This window comes from Chiloscyllium punctatum, chromosome 41, assembly GCF_047496795.1.
Source record: "Chiloscyllium punctatum isolate Juve2018m chromosome 41, sChiPun1.3, whole genome shotgun sequence".
In the NCBI taxonomy this organism is placed as follows: domain Eukaryota; kingdom Metazoa; phylum Chordata; class Chondrichthyes; order Orectolobiformes; family Hemiscylliidae; genus Chiloscyllium; species Chiloscyllium punctatum.
The window spans coordinates 27051440-27073371 of NC_092779.1; the positions used below are offsets into that span (position 1 = coordinate 27051440).

At 38.2% G+C, this 21932-nt stretch overlaps 2 protein-coding genes across 2 annotated transcripts in view; one reads left to right on the forward strand and one right to left on the reverse strand.

Moving 5' to 3' along the window:
• Positions 1-3315, forward strand: part of LOC140465126 (nucleotide-binding oligomerization domain-containing protein 1-like) — a 41764-nt gene extending 38449 nt beyond the window's left edge. The window contains exons 10-11 of the mRNA XM_072560991.1: positions 1206-1289; positions 3219-3315. Coding sequence (XP_072417092.1) covers positions 1206-1289; positions 3219-3288 — 154 coding nt within the window. The 3' untranslated portion in view covers positions 3289-3315. The remainder of the gene's footprint in view (positions 1-1205; positions 1290-3218) is intronic.
• Positions 3316-10025: 6710 nt separating this feature from the next.
• LOC140465106 (cystathionine gamma-lyase-like) overlaps positions 10026-21932 on the reverse strand; it is a 61811-nt gene continuing 49904 nt past the window's right edge. The window contains exons 10-12 of the mRNA XM_072560973.1: positions 18765-18817; positions 10944-11082; positions 10026-10067 (exon numbers count right to left, since the gene is read on the reverse strand). Coding sequence (XP_072417074.1) covers positions 10026-10067; positions 10944-11082; positions 18765-18817 — 234 coding nt within the window. The remainder of the gene's footprint in view (positions 10068-10943; positions 11083-18764; positions 18818-21932) is intronic.

The window sequence follows — 21932 nt, forward strand, 5'->3', positions numbered from 1 at the left end:
ATCTGAATATGTTTGATTATCTTTTCACTAAAAGTCACCTAAGCCAATATTACTTCGGGTGATAGAATGATCATGAGTTGAGAACCAAAGGTAAGGAGTTGCAGAAGGGAGATATCAGGAAGCAGGCTACACAGGCTAGAGATAGTTGGATATATAAATACAAGGATAAGTAAGCCACTAGGACACAATGAAAGGCAGCAGGATACAGAGGACACATAATAGTAACGAAACGATGTGGACGGCATAGAATGGGAAAGACATTGCAGAGAAAACCCAGTGGGGGATCTGCAGGACACAATGGGTGTATGTGGAGGACAAGAATGAATATGAAACTTAGAAGACACATTAGGGGTGGTAGTGAGAGAAAGAGGGCATATTGAGGGATCAGCGTGATACAGAAGTCAGCTTCTTCTTGAGTTATCTGCTTGAAGCCTGGTTCAACTATGACATCACAATCTCCATATTGATAGGTCAAGGAGGTAGTTCCTGAATCCAGGCTGGTCAGAATGGACATCAAACCCCAAGCTGTTGTCACCAGTCTTATCCACACTAGCCATCCTGCAAAGACCCACCCCATCCCCACTTTTACTTGTATGTAGTAGCCAGAGATCATGCATAGCAACAGTTGGGTCTCCAATTTCTTCCCATCTCATGGGAAGAATCGTTCCCACTTTGACCACCTGTCACTGTCATATTTTGGAAGGATTCACAAGATGATACCCAACCTGTTTGGCCATATTATGAAACATCCTCCTTGACCATCAATGTCCTGGAGTGGGACTTGAAACCTGATCTGGCTCAGAGGCAGAGATGTTACTCCAAGACCTTCTAAAGAGGGTGGACAGTGGGTGAAATGACATACAAAGCTTCCAAATGGGAGACAGTGTAGTAATGAGGGATGACAATGAGGGCTCACACATGGAGAAATGTTGGTTAGTGAACGATAAAAGATGCAAATGAAGATAATAGTAGGGCTATAGAAGTTACACAGTTAAAAATAAGTAATAAATAGATTTAGTCCCATTTAAACAGAAGGCCTCAGATATGGAATTAATTGAGATTACCTAATATACATTCAGCCTGACTGTGACAGTGTTCATATATGCTGGATCCTGGAACATGTGGGTGGGTAAAGATTAATAGAAGGGAGCCAGGCCATTAAAGGAAGAAAACAAGGATAAAGTTAAGATATTTTTCTTTTTCAGGTTGATTGAGAATAACATTACATTGACTGGAGTAAAACATCTCATTGATGCACTGAAAATAAACAGTGCAATCCGAGAGATTTGGTAAGAACAGACCTGAGAAGCTGGGTTTCATATTAACTGGGCACCTCTGCTTCTGCTGCTCAACTAACTTCGTCACATAGCTAAATTCATTCTCAGGAACTGAAAGTTATCTAAAACATGTTTTGGTTTTCCACAATAACAGAAAACCATTTTTTTTGTTGATTTTAAAACCTCCACCTTGGGAAAAAGAGAAAAAAGAAGAAGTGTGTAAAGTGGAAGTCTAGTCTACTGAACTGTTCATAATCCCGAACATTCCAAATTTAGATATTTGTTCATTTCTTGTTTTCTTTAAGTTGCTGTTATTCTGCTGTTGCTGCTATTTGAATTGATTAGTCAGAGATAACCCAAGAGTGGACATTCAGTGGAGAATGTCTTCCTCTGTGACATCAGAAAGCTCCTCTCCATTTAAATCATGATTGGATTTGGGCCCATTCTCTTAGATTTCTGATGTCCTTGGAAAAGCAAAGCAGGTGACATGTTGCCAGCTTTACTTACAATAATAAATGAATAGACTTGAGATTTGCTGATAAAAGACACATTTGTTGAAACTTTTCATCTGGTACTCATCAGGACAATTTGCAAGAATACCAATTCCAGGGGTAAAACTAACATTTATAAGCATCTTGGAATACATATGTCTTTTTTCAGCAATCTTCAAGTTCTGTACTGCCAAACAACTGTTAAGACTCTTTGAAATGCCTGCAATGTGGGCAAAATTTGCATCACTACAAAGTGACCTCTGGTACAACACAATTGATGACAAACATTGACATCAACTTACTTTGACACACAGCAGACCCTGATTGGGGAGTTTGATAGTCTATGTGTTGCTTTTGCAGGCTATAGTCTTTGTAACTGGATCATTAGATTGGGAAATCTGTTGGGGTGCTTTCAGTACAACTGTGTAAATGTAGAGTGTCACTTTTTGTTTAAATAATCATCACCTTTGAGGAAAGCTGCTTGTTCAAGCTGTCCATTGATTCCCATTCATGAAGTGCTGTCAGAGATTAGATAAAAAAATTGTTCATCTAAAATACCCACCTTCTTCCTAAGGCTCCACACATCTCTTCTTTATTTCCCTCAAATTAAAATATGTCTTGGAAGTTTTCTCAATAACTTTTCTAAAATATATTCTATCTGTTGTACTGCATGGTTCAGATTTAACGAGAGCTTCAATTTTCTGTCATAGTTGGCAATTGGCAAGTGCATTCCCAGTAAATTGTGAAACACAAATTATTATACTCAATTTGATTTCACTAACTTCTCATTGTTAAATCCCTCTTTCTAGTTTGCTTTAATTTTCCTCTCACTTATTCTATACATTCGTGTCTTCACACTCCCTCCCTCTTTCTATCTCACTATTCTATATATCCAGCTGTTTCTGTAATTGGCTGTAAGTAGCAACAGTCGTTTAACTAATACATTTTCAAACCCAGAATTGCCACATTGCACCCAAAGTCAGATCAGCAACATAAGTGCATGTGGAGTAACACAATCCCTTTCATTGTTTTCACTCAGTTAGCAGTGAGGGAGGGAAACCTGGAAGGAGGGGCTGCTTTCAGATTCCACTGCTTAATGATCAGGCACCAGTGTGGTCAGTCAAAGTTGAGGAAACAAGACCTTTGCACCATATTGGCTGTAGACCATAGAGTCAGAGTTATATAGCATGAAAACCCATCAGTCCAACTAGTTCACGCTGACCACGTTCCCAAACTAAACTGGGGGGAATATGGGCCAGTGTTCGGCCCATTTCCCTCCAAACCTTTCTTAGTCATATACTGATGCAAAAGTCTATTAAATGTTGTAACTGTACCTGCGTCCACCACTTCCTGGCTAGATATGAAAGGGTTTACAAATAATGTTGGTTGAAAGGGGTTCACGAGAAATCATTTTCATAGTGTTTTATTTCTTGTGTCTTTCCTAAACCAGCCTGAAGAGCAATAAAATATCCATTGAAGAAACCAGAGCCCTTATTGGAGAGCAACGCATAGTGTTCTGAATAGCATCTATTGCAGTGGGATGTAGAATTGATAATCTGTGCCAAGGAGCTTCCACACCCGCAATACTTCCTGAAGAGAACAAATACTGTTCAGTGTGGTACAATGTACACTAAATTACTCAAAAGATTAAATACATTTCTGTTGACTTGTGAAATGTAAGTGATGTGTATATGTGGACAACAAGATCATACTTCATAAATTGAAAGATATGTTATGTAATCTATAAAAATCTTACATACAACCTGACTACAGAATCTTATACTCATTGTTACAGTCCTGTCACATTCTGTAGCAATGTTTTAGTGGGTTGAAATTTACAATGCAATCTGCCCATGTAAACTTCTCATCGTGTATTACAACCTAACCACCAGCAGACTACTATAATGAAGAACTTCTCTTTCTGTAAACTATGATTGATAAAAAAAGCCTCAGAGATAACTTGCATTTTTTTTCTCGTCGGTTATTTTTGTTGACTAACACTTACACAATTAACTTCTCAGAACAGTAACTCTGATTTTATAAAAAGTTAAGCCTTCATAAACAGAAAGCCTCAAAACTGTGGACCCGTATGAAGGGCTTTTGCCCGAAACATCGATTTTCCTGTTCCTCAGATGCTGCCTAACCTGCTGTGCTTTTCCAGCACTACATTCTCTACTCTAATCTCCAGCATCTGCAGTCCTCACTTTCACCAATGGGCCTGTATGCTGGGAAATGGGACTAATGTAGATTTAGTGTGTCAGACTCAATGGGCTGAATGGTCTTTTCTGTACTCTATGATTCTATGTATTTCTGTTTAAAGTCGGTATAATACAATCATAAATGTATATATATTTAGATTTGCAGAGCTTTCCGACTGTCTAAAAAAGTGACTTATCCTCCAGTTCTGCCATACAGTGACTATGTCCAAGATTAATCCAGTTCCCGTGCTCAAACCAAAAACAATATTGATTATTTATTGTTACTTATATACATTAAGTAGCATTTTAATTAATTGATGAGGATGAAATATAATCCACAGAGTTGCATCAGCTAATTTTTGAGTCATGAAATTTATAAGTGCTTTTTAACTAAATTCATCATCAAATTGACTGATTATTGTGGTCAAACCTTTTTTTAAAATGGAGTAGATAAGCTGGTGTTGTTCAAGTAAAGCTATAGAATACTACAACTCCTTTTCACCATGTTGTTGTTTTCAGGCTGCGTAAACCTGTCATCTTCTGCCTTCTTCCTACTTTTGCCCATCTCTGTCTCCTCATTAACAACAACAAAAGAAACAGAACATGCTGGAAAAACTCAGCAGGTCTGGCAATGTCTGTGCAGGGAAATCAGAGTTCCTGTTTTGGGTCCAGTGACCCTTCTTCAGAACACTGGCTTCTCCTTTGTTGCCTTTATGCTTTGTGTGCTGTTCTTCAATCTTTCTTCCCTTTTCTTCATTGATATGAAATGGCCTTTTGGGCGGATTGGTTGAAGGGGTTTTGCTCGTCATTGGGTCAGAATGCTTATTGAGCAAGAGAAAGTGGAAGGACACATGTAGAACTGTTAACAGAAAGGGAGGGAATAACAAATGCATGTTAATCATACATCACAATCCCCATGTCCTTTATTTTTCCTGAATTTCATCACCATTGTCATTAATGCAATCAAGACATACAAAATCTGCAGGGTCAGAGAGAAGCAAATATATTTTATTGTGATAAAATAGTTTTAAAACTGCACAAGTCATCATTTTGACTTTTGGGAAAAGCAGATGTTTTTTGCTGTTACAAGTTATGGGGTGGCATGTTTTCACTAGGTGTTACCATCCTTGAGTCTTTCTAAGAAACGATGTTTTGTCGATTCTTTTCCACTTGCACTCATCAGAACAATTGCAAAAAGCTCCAATAAAATGTGTCTTTCATCGGCAATTCTTAAGTTCTGTACAACCAGATTTTTTTTTCCCTATATGTCCTTGAAAAATGGTAGCGCATTATTTTGGTGAAAGGGTTTAAATTAATACTAAGTGGGCACTGATCCAATAAAACACGTTTGTTTAAATATCCATTTTTGGGGGTTTAATTAGTGAAGATTTAAACTGCTCAAAGGCACTAAATATGAGTCCTGCACATCTACCACTCATGCACCAATTTACATCTAGTGGTAGGTCTTACATAAATTGAAAAGGTGGCCCATTAAGTCCACACTGATCCTCTGAAGAGCATCCCACCCAGACCCTGCGTTTCTCCTGGCTAATCCGCCTAACCTGCACACTCCGGACTCTATGGGCAATTTAGCATGGCTAAACCACACATCGTTGGACTGTGGGCAGAAACAAAAGCACCTGGAGGAAACTCACACAGACAGTCACCTGAGGCTGGAATTGAACCCACGTCCCTGGCGCTGAGAGACAGCAATGTTAACCAGTGAGACACCGTGCCTCCCTAACTCATGGGCTAACAAAAGACTACATGAATCAAGATGTTCAGGGATTGATGGGGAAGATACCAAGGGAATTCAGACTTAGCACTGGAGATCCTGATGGAGCGATAGCGGGATGTCCTATACATGTAGCAGGAAAGAAGCAAATAATGCAGTGCATTTGGAAGGGTAATTGCCAAGGTGATTACTGTCAAGAGCAATGCTTCTGCAAAACAAAACAACAATATCAGAGGCTCACTTTGCAATAACCAGTATCACAAATTCAACATGCTTCATCTGCTACCTGATGAAGGAGCAACACTCCGAAAGCTAGTGCTTCCAAATAAACCTGTTACACTATAACCTGGTGTTGTGTGATTTTTAACTTTGTTCAGCCCAGTTCAACACCCGCACTTCCACATCATGTCAACACACTAACATTCTCACAGTGTACAAAACTCTATCTTTCAAAAGCACAACTTTTAGCTCAGCTTTCTCTCCTATCCTCTCTCATTGCCTTCCCATCTTAACTGATTGTAAGACCCATCTGCTACTCTCTCGACCCTATTCACGCTAAGTTGCTGACAAATAGCCAACCCTTGTCATTCCTGTTTTAGCTGACATTGTTGATGTCTCACTCTTTTCAGGTGTTGTTCCCCCACTATTATCACACCTGTCTTAAAAAAAGCCTTAACCCCACCAGCCTTGAAAATTACCTCCTGCAATGTCTCCTTCCTGCCCAACATCTTTGAATGAAATCTATACCTGTCTTTCCCAGGGCACCATGTTTGAATTCCACCCATCAGGTTTCCACACTTTCCACAACACAGAGTCTCCTCTTGAAAAGGCAATGATATGTCTGATATAAAAGAAAAGTTCTTCCTCAACTTTCTTGAACTGCTGAATCACAAGGGATACATCGCACAGAAGCTGTAAAAATGAATTTCAATTCATCAAGGCTATGCATAGGGCTGTTGATGTCGATGTTAAGTTGATTAACAACACTTTCACAGCTTTGCTCGTTTGTGATTTATGAGAGTGAAATTATCTTTTTGCCAGTTTCATGTTGAATGGGTAGATGAGAGGGGGATGTTCTGGCTGCTGGTGGGAATAGTCTGAAAGTTCTTGTTTATGTCTCATATGAGATGAATATTATGGTATTGGGTAATTTTAATTTCCCCATTACTAACAGGGACTTCCCTAGTCCACCAGGGGCTTAGATGAGAAATTAGTGAAATAAATGTGTTTCGATAGCATTTATGATAGTTTTATGGTCACCCTTACTGGCATTAACTTTATAATAGAAACCTATTAACTGCATTCAAATTCCACCACCGTGGGAGTTGAACGCATGTTTCCAATGCATTAGCCTGGGCCAATAGGTTACTAAGTGTAACAAGTTGTCACCATCCACCATCTCCTCTACATTTGGAATTATGTAAAGTCTCTGTCAGCAATTGGGATTGACCCAATTATGGAGCAACTTCATTACTAGTGTATTAAAAGACAATAATAATGAAGAATGTACTGCACAGTCAATATCCAGCTTGGGTGCAATTGTGGTAAATGTCAAATTCTACATGTACTCTGTCCTTTCACACGATTAAAAACAAGAAACCTAAGGTTACGTACTACAGTTAGACGTTTAATGTTCTCCAAACTATGATTACAAAAGCAAAATACCATAGACACTGGAAATTTGAAACAAAAGACAAAAAATGCTTTAAAAGTACTCAGCAGATTAATCAGTATTTGTAGTCAGAAAAACAGAGATAGTAATGACCTCTCCCCAGACATGGACAATGTTACAAGTGGTGTAGAGAGTACAGAGACGTGAAAAGGAGAAATAACAAAAAATAGTTCCAGCTGAGGCGAAGGTAGGAAGGAGCAAGGGATTAAATGTCTAAACATGAGCAGTTTGCGAAATTGAAAGTACAAGTAAACTGCTGATTCACCTGGAAAGCTGAGCAGACCTTGAAGGGGCTGGGGTCTTCATTAAAGAACATGCTGTTTGCTACTCTGGCAAGTAGCATCAAGTGAGAAGAGATCAAAAGGCACATCCTGTCTATGTTTGGAAAGGTTTTGTGGGAAAAGGAGGGCATCTATGTAGGTGACTGAGAAATGTATCAGAACATTGTTGGGGAAAGGTCCTTTAGAACGCAGAATGGTGAGAGGAAGAGATATTGGTGCTACTGTTAGAAGATATGTGTCGAATATGGAAGCTGTTGTATATGGAATATGAAGACAAGTGGAACATTATCATTATTCTGGAATGGGGTGAGAGCTGAAGGGTGGGAAATGGAGCAGTTACACTCAGGGGCACTGTATCACAATAGATGGGGTTCCTTGGTTGAGGGAAAAAGACATCAAGAACATTGATGTGGGATATGGATTTGTCTGAACAGATGCAATGAATTTGGAGACATTTGATGTGTGAAATAGAGTCTTTACAGAAAACAATATGGAAGAAAGCTTGGCCAAGTTTGGTTTGGGCTAGTAATAGATACAAATCCACAGTCTATACCCAGAAATGCAAACAGAAGTTGAGGCAGGAGATATGGGTCATGTGAAAGCAAGTAGTGTAAATTAGAAGCAAAACTGCTGATATTTTAAAGTTCAAAGGAAAAGCTGGCAATGACACTGAAATACTGAGGGGAATAAATGAAATAAGAAGTTGTTCAATGTGAGAGTGGAAGAATGTTGAGGGAACTGATTGGATCTTTGTTCAAGAAAGAATTGAGCAGCCCTTAGGCTACCTGGAGATCGGAAGTTCAGTAGGATTAGAGATCCATCAGGGCCAAGATACTGTTAAAAAGGCGGATGACATCAAAAGAAATGCCAATGTTCATGGGAATACATTGAACACAGGGGCACAAGAAAAATTGGCAAGATAGGAAAGGGGAAAAAGAAGGCTGAATCGATGGTTCTACCAGGGCATTTCTATTGATCAATCTAGGAAAGGTGGTTGAAGCAAGGCTATACAGGACTAAAGGATGACTTTGCTGGTGGTAATGGAGGGAAACTCTTGAGCTGAGATGAGTCTGGAAAGGTTTGGCTTGATGTTCAATGTCAAAGACATGAGTTAGAGAGTTGCAGACGGAGAGAATTTGAGTTCACAAACAACATTGTCATTGGTTTATGCCAATGTTAGACCTGGACCTACAAGATCAGACTGTAGCAAGTCCAGGGGAACGAAAGGGCCAACATGTGAGGGCAGCAAAGAAATTGAGATCCCCAATGTCATGCCAACAGTTTCCAGTGAATTGATCTAGAGAGAGGAAAAGGCTACAGGACTTGGCTCAGGTCAATTAAGAATTTGGAAGATGGCAAAGTTCTGCTTTTCAAGGAAAAGACTTCTCACCAATGAATGGTTGCACAAGTGAGGGATAATGGAAAACTAGCAAGAAATATAACACTTCCCTGCTTAGTTCTTCACTTCCCAGTGTATCAAACACTCCTTCCAAGTGAAACAGAGACTCACATATATTTCTGTCAATGTAGTGTATTATATTTACTGCTTCTGATGCAGTCTCCTCAGCATTGGGGAGAAAAATGCAGATTGGTTGACCAGGTCAACCTGCAGTTCACAAGTGTGGGTGAGCTTCTGTTACCTGTCAATTAAGTTCTCCATTCCACTCTGATCACATCCTCCTGCAATGTTCCCATAAAACTACATGTAAATTCAAGAGTAGCAATTCATTTCCAATTAGGTCATTTACAACCTCAACATTGAATTCAACGAATCAAATCTTATCCATTGTCTTTATTTTTGCAGTTGGTCATGATTCAGCTATTCCCATTTTTCCTATTTTGGGACCTGTTTTATTATACCATTACCATCTCATTTTCCTTGCACCATTATCTGTCATTCTATCTCTGCTGCCTACCACTCTATTGCAGACTTTCCCCTTGATTTTCCTGAAATGTTAACTCTGTTTCTCTCGGCAAACACTGTCTGACCTGCTGAGTGTTTCCAGAAAATTTGTTTTAGTTTCCTAATCATTGTTTATCTCACCTCATTGATACATCAAGAAAATCAATTCTTAGTTTCCCCACCAGTATTCCAGAGAGGAGTGCAAAACAGTAAAATAAACCTAAATTTAGGAAATTAATTCAAGTCAACCCTTCACAAAATGCCCCATAAAATTACAGAAGACATAAATCAACAATTTATCTAGTTGCATGCATTTTACAACTAGCATTTAATGGGATCAAATGATGACTCGTTACAGGTCAAACCATCTTAAAAGGTTACAGTTCAGTGAAGCTTCATAAACAATACAAAATGTTTTGCCACTGTGCTTTTTGCCAGCAAAACAAATCATTTTCTTCAAGGGAACACTCACAGGTTAATTTGTTCGGCAGGTTTAATCACATTCGGATGCTAGAGAAACAATTCAACAAAAAAGAAGTGAGTGAAATTTTTAAACTCAATCCCACCATTTGAAATTGTTCTCCCCCAGTTCCTCACCCAAAAGTAAGTCAAATTCAAGAGAAACAGAACTGGTGCTGGCCTGGCTGTTGATGAGGCCCTTCTCAGGGCTTATTTTATCAGCAAACAATGAAAAACTGACTGGGTCACCAAAGTACTGATTATAAGCAGGAGTGTATGAACACTTTCTATGAAATAATCCATACCTCTCCTGAAAACAGCACCCTGCCGATGGTATAGAGTGTCACAGGGGCCAGAAACTATCTTGCATTTTTCCAAGTGCCCATTTCTCTGCTGGTCAGCAGAATATTCCCTCCAAGGATCAAACCTTACCCTGTTCAACATCTATAAGCTTTCCAGAACAAGTCGCGAGATGGTAATAATGGAAATGGATAGAAATTCCAACAAAGAAATTGGCCATTTGGTCCAATTAGCTCATGACAATATTTAACCTCCACATAAACACTTGAGTCAAATGACGTACACCCATCTTGCACCTTCAACTCTCACTCTCAGCAATCACCACATAATTCCATCCTTCTGGTTCACTGCTCATTTCAAACTAGAATTAAAAGCTCTAGCCTTTCCTTCCCCAACCTAATCAGAAAAACCAAGGCCACTTATATCCAATTAGAATCAAATATTAAGGCTGGGCATTAGCACAGCACAGCCAAGAATAGCTGCTTTGGAGAAGTCATGGGAGACTAGAAACGTTGCAAGTTCCACGAAAGAAAAAAGACTTGCACTTTTACTCAAGGTGTTCTGTTATACGTGTCATGAAAGAAATATTCAGAAACTTTGTTTCCCTATTTGAATTAGATATCTTACTGCAGCCTTTAGTGCTTGATGTAGGTCCGCGATAATGTCTACAATGTCCTCCAAACCAACAGATAATCGGATTAGGGTATCACTTATCCCCAGGGCATCTCTCTCCTCCTTTGGAATAGAACCAAGTGACATAATAGCCCTAAAAAACAGAACATTATATTGTGCTGCTTTATTAAGGACATTTTCTACAACAAACAGAATTAAACATTTTTCTCATAATTTCCCCCACCTTACTTTATATATTTATTACCAGAGATAATTTTATTCTTGCATTTGTTTGTGTGCAAGGCTGCTGAGGTGAGGTGAGGGTGTTGTGGATAGCAGATTTCACTTTTATACTGACCTATTCTCGCTGTTATTAGCCTACTGAGTGGAGCTCTCTAATTTCAATTCTAGTGTTGATCTTATGTACACTTCCTGTGCAGCCATAACCCTGTGTGCCTTGTTCTGTCAAAACACCCTATGACCTGCCAGTACTGCTTGCAAAACAAAACGTTTCACTGTACTTAAGTACATGTGACGACAATCAATCAAATCAAATTTCCTAGCCAATGTCAGAAACCCAAAATTACTGCCAGAAACATTAGAATAACATTTGATATTTTTGAGTGATTCTTTTATTTAGATACCCATGGAACTTGGAATTTAAAATCAATCCAAACTATATGGAAACTTGCAGCCAAAAGCCAAGTTCTTGAGAAAGAGCAAGTATCTATGTATGCTAGAGGCAATGTCTCAGAACAATTCGGCACAGCATCCAGTTGACACCACCTTAAAACTGCCTCTAACTTGTGGATGTAAGTTTGCTCACTGCGTTGGAAGGTTCGTTTTCAGATGTTTCATCATCATGCTAGGTAACATTATCAGTGAGCCTCCAGTGAAGTACTGGTGTTATGTCCAGCTTGCTATTTATGTGTTTAGATTTCCTTGGGATGGTGATGTCATTTCCTATTCTTTTATTTCAGAGGGAGGTAGATGGGATCTAAATCGATGTTGATAGAGTTCCGGTTGGAATGCCATGCTTCTCGGAATCCTTGTGCATGTCTCTGTTTGGCTTGTCCTAGGATGGACCGCATCCATATATAAGGATACTAGTGATAGTGGGTCGTGATTTTTTGTGGCTAGTTGATGTTCATGTATCCTGGTGGCTAGTCTTCTGCCTTGTTTGTCCAATGTAGTGTTTGTTACAGTTCTTGTGAGATATTTTGTAAATAATGTTTGTTTTGCTTGTTGTCTGTATAGGGTCTTTTAAATTCATCAGCTGTTGTTTTAGTCTGTTGGTGGGTTTGTGGGCTACCATGATGCCAAAAGGTCTGAGTAGTCTAGCAGTCATCTGCTTTGATGTAGGGGAGAGTGGCTAGGGTTTCTAGGTGCATTTTGTCTGCTTGTTTAGGTTTGTTACTTAGAAAGCCAATAGCATGCTGGCCTTCATAACAAGAGGAGTTGAGTATAGAAGCAAAGAGATCCTTCTGCACCTTTACAAGGCCCTGGTGAGACCACAGTTTTGGTCTCGAAATTTGAGGAAAGACATTCTGGCTATTGAGGGAGTGCAGCGTAGGTTCACGAGGTCAATTCCCGGAATGGCAGGACTATCTTACACTGAAAGATTGGAATTACTGAGCTTGTGTATGCTTGAGTTTAAAAGGCTGAGAGGGGATCTGATTGAGATGTATAAGATTATTAAAGGATTGGACACTCTGGAGGCAGGAAGCATGTTTCCGCTGATGGTGAGTCCCGAATCAGAGGACACAGTTTAAAAATAAGAGGTAGGCCACTTAGAACAGAGTTGAGGAGAAACTTCTTCACCCAGAGAGTGGTGGGTGCATGGAATGCTCTGCCCCAGAAGGCTGTGGAGGCCAAGTCTCTGGATACTTTCAAAAAAGAATTGGATAGAGCTCTTAAGGATAGTGGAATCAAGGGTTATGGGGATAAGGCAGGAACAGGATACTGATTGAGGGCAGAATGGCCTACTCCTGCACCTATTGTCTGTTGTCTAATGTCTAAATTGACAGACTGTGCTCATTGGGGATCTGTTCATTTTGAATACGCTGTAGAGGTGATTTTCATCTGCTTTTTGTAGCAAAAAACAGGCAATGACATCACCCAGACAGGAAATGACATCACCAACCCAAGGAAATTGAAACCACATAAATAGCAATCAGGGCATAACACCAATGCTTCACCAGAGGCTCACTGATTATGTCACCTAGCATGGTGACGAAACATCTGAAAATGAACATTCCAGCTCAGTGAGCAAATTTACATCCAGAACCTCAACCTGAGCTACAAAACTTCTCAAAACCCGCTGCTTCCAATTTGGTATTAATCATGAACCTCACTCAGAGGAAAGGTGGTTCACGTGAAAAATGGAACAGTGTCCTTCTAGTGCATTGAATACTTTATACAATATGCATAGAGTTTAAAACGGATCTAAGGGGCAACTTGTTCATGCAGAGGGTGGTGCATGTATGGAATGAGCTGCCAGAAGAAATAGTGGAGGCTGGGCCAGTTACGGGCCAAATGCTAGAAAATGGGACTAGATTAATTTAGGATGTCTGGTCGGCATGGACGATTTGGACCAAAGAGTCTGTTTCCCTGCTGTATCACTCTATATCACTGGGCCAGAATTACTTGATTCCAAATCTCACTCAGCTATACTTGACCACGAGTGGTTGGTGACAAAAATGAAATTATTTCCTTTCATTCCTCATCAAATAAACATAAAATTCATAAAGACTTTTTCAACTTCGTAATGGAAAACTTTTTGAAGAATGATTAAGTGCTAGAAATTAAATTAAACATTAATTTCTATCAAGAAGGATGTTTGCATTAATTCCTTTATCATGTAGTATAAGCTGGCCTCCATAGACATATAAATTTATGAATTCCATTGTATATGTTGCACTATATAATATTCAAATTTATATGAGAATCACTACAGTGTGGCCTATTAAGTCCACACTGAGCCTCTGAACAGCATTCCACCTGGACCTAACCCGCTATCCTATTCTTGTAACCCTGCATTTCCCATTAATCCATCTATCCTGCATATCCCTGGACACTATGGGCAATTTAGCAAGGTCAATCCATCTAACCTGCACATCTAAGTACAATGAGAGGGAAACCAGAGCACCCAGAGGAAACCCACGCAGACACATTAGAACAATGACTACAGTCAAAATAATGTGTACTTGAACCACTAAGACGGCTTGCGTGTAGTATAATAGTGGAACATTTGTTGTTCATATGTAAGATGTGTAGCTCTGAAATAATGAGGCAAATACCACTGAGATACTGAGGACAGGAATGGAACAACTATAATAGAGTTGCAACACAAAGATCAATATAATGGTATGTAATTAAGAATTTGTTGGAACTCCTTAGAGTCAAGTAATGATTGATCTGAGATAAGGCAGACTCAGAGAGGAAGCAGACTCAGACTAGGAACAGCCTAGTCTAAGAGCAGATCTACAGCACAGACCTCAGGATAGGGAGACCTCATGAAGGCTCAACAACATAGGGATTTATTCATGGTGTCAGTGCAATCCAGGAAGGCAGCTAAAACAATTAGGGATGTGACATTTCATTTCCCTTATAAAGGAAAGGTTTGGAACATTACAAAAAACACTTAATTATAGCCATTTGGGCTTGCATGATTTACTTCCACTTTAAATTTTATCAGATGCCAAGAATGGGAAGATACATTTACACACAAGCATTTTTAGTGGACCATATTTGTCAAGCATGAAGTTTACTTTTCTTCATACATGCTTCAGAGAAAATACTTGGTGTATGCTAAATTATTTATGTCTTTTCAGATAGAGTGCAGACATTACATGAACAAAATACATATTGAAGATAGCTGAGTTAATCCCAGTGACATTGGTGTCATAAAAAATCACTCAGCCTTTTGTATTTCATACCTATTTTGTAGTCTAATTTCATCAGTGGTGTTATAATTCATATCTATCAGGATGACAAACAATATTGTTTTGTTATGATAAAGAATTAAAAAGTAGTAATCTCTGGAAGAAGTTAAAATTAAAAATGTTCCAAGATGTAGTTAAAGGTTTGGTGGGCTTAGTTTAAATATTTTAAACAAAAAAAGGGTTAACTGTATTTGGAATGATTAAAAAGTACTAAACATATTCATGCCTGTAAAAGTGGACATCTAAAATTATTTTAAAACAGCAACAAAAATAACAAAATTTCAAATTTTACTAGAAATTGTGTAGAATGAGATATACATATTAAAGGTTGTAAGAACAGAATTTAATAAATGACCATAAATCAGATCAGTTCTGTCTGATTACTGAAAGAATCAGCAAAAAAAGTTCAATGGAAAAGTCTAATGAAATGATGGAGACAAAAATGCAACAAACTTTTTAATGTTATAAGTAATTCTCAAAATTCTTAAATATCAGGGATGATGGTGAGCTTTAATAATTTTTTAATAATTGGTATTAAAATTAATTAATAGCAGTCATTGTGAAATAGATTAATACTGATAATGAAAATCTATTTAACATAAAATTAAAAGTACAAATCCCATAAGTTACTTAATTCTAATTTGTGGCTGCGTGAGGGATGTGCTGCATGTTGAAAATGCTCAGTTTTCACTAATGAGTAATTCATCATATAGGAACAATAAAGCAAGAAATCAAATTGAATCTTTGTGGATTATTCAGTTTTATTTCAGAGGGTTTGTTAAGAAATTAAAAATGCAAAACATATGAAACTGAAGTATTTTTGTCAACAATGCAATCCCATTGACTACACAGTCAGCTGCTGTAAACTTGTTCACTTTATTGCTCATTTATGATGAATTAATCATTAATGAAAATTGAGCATTTTCAATAAGTAGCACAGCCCTCAAGCAGCTACTAATTAGAATTAAGTAACTTATGGAATAACTGGGGTGCAGTATTGGACTTTTATTAATGTTTGGGAGGAATTAAAGTAACAAATCATCTCTGGAAAATTTCCAACTGATTGCCTTTTCTGCATCTACACATTGTTCATGCAAACAGAGTGCAAATATTTAGCAGCATTATGTTTATAAAGGCACTTCATAGTTAATGCTTTTGAAACATGAGTTATATTCAATATGAACTCTTTTAAATTAACTTTTTTCTTTAATAGGTGAACAATAAACTGTAATGATAGCTGTCAGGGATCATGTGACCTGATTTACATACCCAAAAAGCTGCCTCACTGTCTTAAAAAGATATATTCTAAAGTGAGAAATATTAAGTACACTTTCTTGAGACTATCCAAAAGGCTTTCCTGAAATGATTACATCTTTTAAAAAGTGATTGTATTTATCCCCTCATGCAATAATCCAGGATGTAACTAACCCATCTTAGACCAATACCATATTTGAAGAAGGAAATGTAATTTTGAGGAGTTGCAAGGTAGGACAGTCATATATTTGACCCTCTGTAAACCTTAAATGCTTTTTCAGAAATACAGTAGCAGCATAATTTATGTCTAAGGAAAAACATAAGTTACAGCATCACAAAGTTTCCCAGCTCGTTCCTTATCAGTTCATTAAGACAGCAAACTGGTAGTTGGTAGAAATCTCGAGGCTGTTAATGTTAGAAAACGGAATCCTGGCTATCAGAGCTGAAAAGAAGTCTTAAGCTTTTACGCAGTTCAAGGAGAAGAGTTGGTAACAGTCATTTGAGTAAGAAATGAAAGAGTTAATATAGGAATGATACTTCACTGGGATGGATGACTAAAAGATATTGCTGGGAAAAGAATTGAAAATCTCTGTTTATGTTAGAATCTTACTCAATTGTCACATATATGGCTTTGTGTTTTTGGTCTTTTGTTAAAGGAATATTAGCAGCCTCGTGTGAATATATACAATGACTGATCACCACAGAGGAAAAAAAACTTCAAAAATGAAACATGGTGGGGCCTAGAAATAAGGTGAAGGTAAATTTGGTTCAGGCATTCAAGAAGACATTTAGATTATTTGGATAGAAATGGTCTTCAAGGATATGAAGATAAAGCAAGAGATGAGCACTAGTGCAGGCATGATGGACCGAATGGCATTCTTTTGTGCTGTAGCAATTCTGTGACTCCGGTCTATCAAGCCAGATTTCACTCTGAGGTCTGACTTGTCCAGTACTAACATCTACTGGAATCCTAACTGAGTCATATAGCATCAGATTCTGGGATGAATGCATTAAAGAGTCCTTTCTCTTTATTTTGAGCCCGTGAAAATCTTTCAGTTGGTTACTCAAATCATCTGCACAAAACTATTAAAATGTACAAAGGTAAATATCTTCTTCTCAAAGACTCATTGATTATGGACAATTGCAAATAGTCACATGCTTCTTGTGGATTGGTTTGTGCTAAATCAACAAACTCTGAAATACATTTCAAAGTAAGTGTGTTTCTGTGAATATCTCATTCTTGGTTCAAGGGTTTCAGAATATACCTTTTAGTTTCAAAGCATAGGTTGTAGTTTAACTATTAAAGGAATTAAAGTTTAACTGTAGGAAATAGAATAAATAGCAATTAAACACAGCATAGAAATGTCAAGATCTTCTTGCCTTAAGGAGTTAGCAGCTAAGGGAAGGGAATTCAAATCCTGGGCTATAATGATTACCAAAGTATGTAAAAGAATGACTTTTCAACATGTTACCATGTTTGTTTAACGGAATTAAAAAATGAGGCATGATTAGATAAAGTTTGATTTCAGAATTACCCAAAACAGGCTACGTTATCAAAGAGATGGAATGAGCTTTGGAAAGCTGCCTGGTGAAATTTATCTGGATTTTTGCTGGATGAGGCTTTACTTGAGGTTTGGATCTCATATGTTTTTCAACTCACTGAGAGAAGATAGTCAAAATAAATGATGGTTAGATAGAACTGTGCTGTAAGCTGAATAAAACACTAAATTCATTATTGACGCATGGAGGTTGGGTGAGGATTAATATCAGCTTGAACCTTTGGAGAACAGAAGCCTAAAGATTGCCTAGGGTGATGTATTTTTGCCAAGGAAAGGAACAAGCTGAAATAGCTTTGAAGTATTGAGAAAGAAATGAGAACTTGGGGTTGCATTGTTCATAGTCAGGATATGGTAAATTAAAATTTTACATCTAATTATAGGTGGTGCTAAGGAAAAATAAAGAAATTATCTAGAGGACTGCAGTGTTGACTGTACAGAGGTAAATCATTCTTCAGATTGATGTGTCTTATAAAATAATTCTTGGAAAAATCAGAATGTAGAAAATATATAGTATGAAACCATATTGTTAATAGGGAGCATTTTGTTTAATTTTTTAATATAAATTTATTAGATTTCTTACAGTGTGGAAACAGGCCCTTCAACTCCACACCAACCCTCTGAAGAGCAACCCACCCAGACCCAGTCCCCTACATCTGACACTACGGGCAACTTAGCATGGTCAATTCACCTAACCTGCACATTTTTGGACTGTGGGAGGAAACCAGAGCACCCCCACACAGACACAGGGAGAATGTGCAAACTCCACACAGGTAATTGCCTGAGGCAGGAATTGAACCCAGGTCTCTGCTGTGAGGCAGCAGTACTAACCACTGTGCTACCATGCCTCCAATACACTTCTGTTGTTAGAAAATGAACGAGCTCCATGGTGTAGATCCATGAATTATGTTTAGTAAACATATTTCATTGCTTACATTGTAAAAGCATTTGTTTTCGATCATCACCTTTACGCAATTTCCATACTCACTTTCAAATCCCTAAACTGCTCTATCTCAAGTTTAGCCACTTTTTTTAATGCTAAAATTCTGTGATTTATAAATCCATAAATCCAAGTTCCTTACGAATTCTCCGCTAGACTTTCATATCCTCCCAAACTCTCCGCAAGGGTGAACAGCTGAAAAGAAAGACACAACAGGAAAAGCAAACAAGGTTATTGTATTCAGAATCTCACTTTGGAGACACATTATGTACCACCTCTCCCATTGAAAAACAGAAGATCTCTTGTTTCATAAACTTAATTTGATGATAAGAATCAAACTCGATCAATTTTTCATCTAACATAGAAGTAAAACCATTATTAAAATCCTGAATTATCATCATATTATTCAAATAGTTGAGCAGTCTGCTCAACTATGGAACTGAATCACTGTGGCCAGAAAGGTCCAAGTTTCAAGGCACAGTGTGAGCCACATTTGGTAATCAGCCAAGACAGCAGCAATGAATGAAATCACTGGTTTTATCAGCAAACAAACACAACATACTGCTGAAAGTGTACCAGCAACTCAGAGTTCCTTTTCTATTGTAGTTGACAGGGCCCTTGACACTGTCCATGCTATTTTCCAGACATTTCCCTTGCAGAACCATGATCTTTTCCCAGCATTCTCCTTTATCACCTCACCAGCTTCCATGACATTGCTAGTGCAATCAAATTCACCTGTTCCTTCCCTTTGAGCATTTTAAAGGACTATTCCCTCCATGGCAACATCTCCTTTGCAGTCGCATCAAATACCCTTTCCATTTTACACGGTTCCTTCCTTACAGTTTGACCGCTATACACTGGTTCCTACAATGTTCCTTTGAACCTCGTATATGTTAAAAGAACAGTCCCTAATCTTTCAATTGGGCACTTAAAGCTTTTCAGACTCAATACTGAGTTGAACAAAATTAGATCCACTGCTCACATGTTTTTGGGCAGGATCTGTTAATAATAATTCTGTTATTCCATTTACAACTCTTCTAGAAGTATCTTTCATTGTTCAATTACCATCTCCTATATCTTAAACATCATCCTCTCAGTTATTTAATCTCTCCTATCTTCCATCCTCTCAAAGATCTTCCCTTTCATTTTTCCCCCTCCCTTCCAACCCTTTTCTCTGCCTTTGAACTTGCTTATAATCTGCTACATAGCGTCATAGAGTCATACAGCACGGAGACAGATCCTTCAGTCCAACCAGTCCATGCTGAACACAATCCCAAACTCACCTGGTCGCACCTGCCTGCTCCTGGCCCATATCCCTCTAACTCTTTCCTATTCATGTACTTATCCTAATATCTTTTAAACATTGCAATTGTGCCCTCATCCACCACGTCCTCAGAACGTTCATTCCACATACAAACCATCCATTGTGTAAAAGATTTGCCTCTCATATCTTTTCTTTTAAATCTCCTCTCACCTTAAAATGTGCCCCCTACTCTTGAAATCCCCCATCCTAGGGAAACGACAACTACCATCAACTCTATCTATATCCCTCATTATTTTATAAACTTCTGTAAGGTCACCTCTTAACCTCCTACATGCCAGTGAAAAATGTTCCAAACCTTTCATACCCAGCCACATCCTGGTAAATCTCTTCTGAACCCTCCCTACCTTAATAATATTTTTCCTATAACCTGGTGACCAGAACTATGATGAGGGATGAGTCTCCAACAGACAGCGTTACTGCACTGACATGTAATTTATCTCCATTAGAATATAGTATGAATTCTGTGACATGGTAAATATAATATATACAACATTAAAATAGTATATTTTAATCATTTCTCATGAGAGGGCTTGTTAAGTATTGTCTCTTGCCTAGTTAGTGTTTTTGCTTCCAATCACATAAGAACCAGCTGCCTGAGTGCTTAAATATCTCTTAGCTTTTGATGTTAGTTAAAATACCATGTCTTTATTTTTATACATTTTAGAATTGTGAACTGGACTGTGAAAGTACAGCTTTAAAACCAGTGTTGAAAGGATTGCTGCATATTTTGAAAAACAATTAACTGACGCTCATGGTGAACATAATTTAGGTGTTTGAGCAAGCAGTAAAGGGAATGTGGGTTGCAGATGAGCTGGAGCTCAGGGTTTGAGTATTCAGATGGAGTTCTAATTGGCAACAGGAAGTTGATTGGTCTATGGACGAGTGACCAGTTACTAATAACAAAGGCCTCTTGCCTGCCAACATTGTGATTGGTTCTCAGGTAACTGAAAAGATTGTGGCTGGGAAACAAAGGTGGAGAAGTGATCAGATCACCACCAGCTTAAGACCTGTCTGCCTCTGTTCACTGCAGTCAAAACCCACTTTAAACAGTAGAAAACTAATTTATCTTTTCTTCAGCAATTGCTATAAGCATTGGCTATTAATTGAAAGTCAGAGACCTTTCAGAAGTGAAACAGCCACCCAGTGACTCTTGCAAATCACTGGAAATATTTAGATTAGATTCCCTACAGTGTGGAAACAGGCCCTTTGGCCCAACAAGTCCACACCGACCCTCCGAAGAGTAACCCACCCAGTCCCATTTCCCTCTGACTAAAGCACCTAACACTATGGGCAATTTTAGCATGGCCAATTCACCTGACCTGCACATCTTTGGACTTGTGGGAGGAAACCGGAGCACCCGGAGGAAACCCACGCAGACAAGGGGAGAATGAAAAGTTGAAAAGAAACATTCTTATCAGTACAATTAAACAGATCTTGTGAAAAAATGTTTTTCCAGTCTTCCCTCCATCCATGTTTTTATTTTTCCTGTCAATATTTGTCAATCTGTGCATAAGGAGAGTTTATGTAGGAAGAAGAGTTTTAACTTATAATATTAGATGCCGACAGTTTATGACTGTCTACCTGTAGGGAAAGTCTAATTACATGTAATAAAAAAAGTAATTATTGGTATTTTAAAAATCCTGGTCTATCAACCTGGGTCTAAAAATGAGGAAAATTTCTGAATTTTACGTATTAGTTAATATCTTTAACTTTTGTGATGAATTTGGGAATAGAGCAGCTTAAACTCCATGCAATATGACCCAACTTACAAAAAGATATCAACCAGAAATACAAATTCCCTCTCTTTCTCCACAAATGTTGCCTGAGCCTGCTGGGAATTTGCAGCAATCTGTGAAGAACGCAAGTCTGAGGATGTTGGGTGAGGATGCGTTTGGAGGCACATTTGATACTCTAATGTAGAGGAGCAATGAGTTGAAGCATAGACACTAGGCCAAGGTACTGAAATACTGCAGCAAATTTCTATTA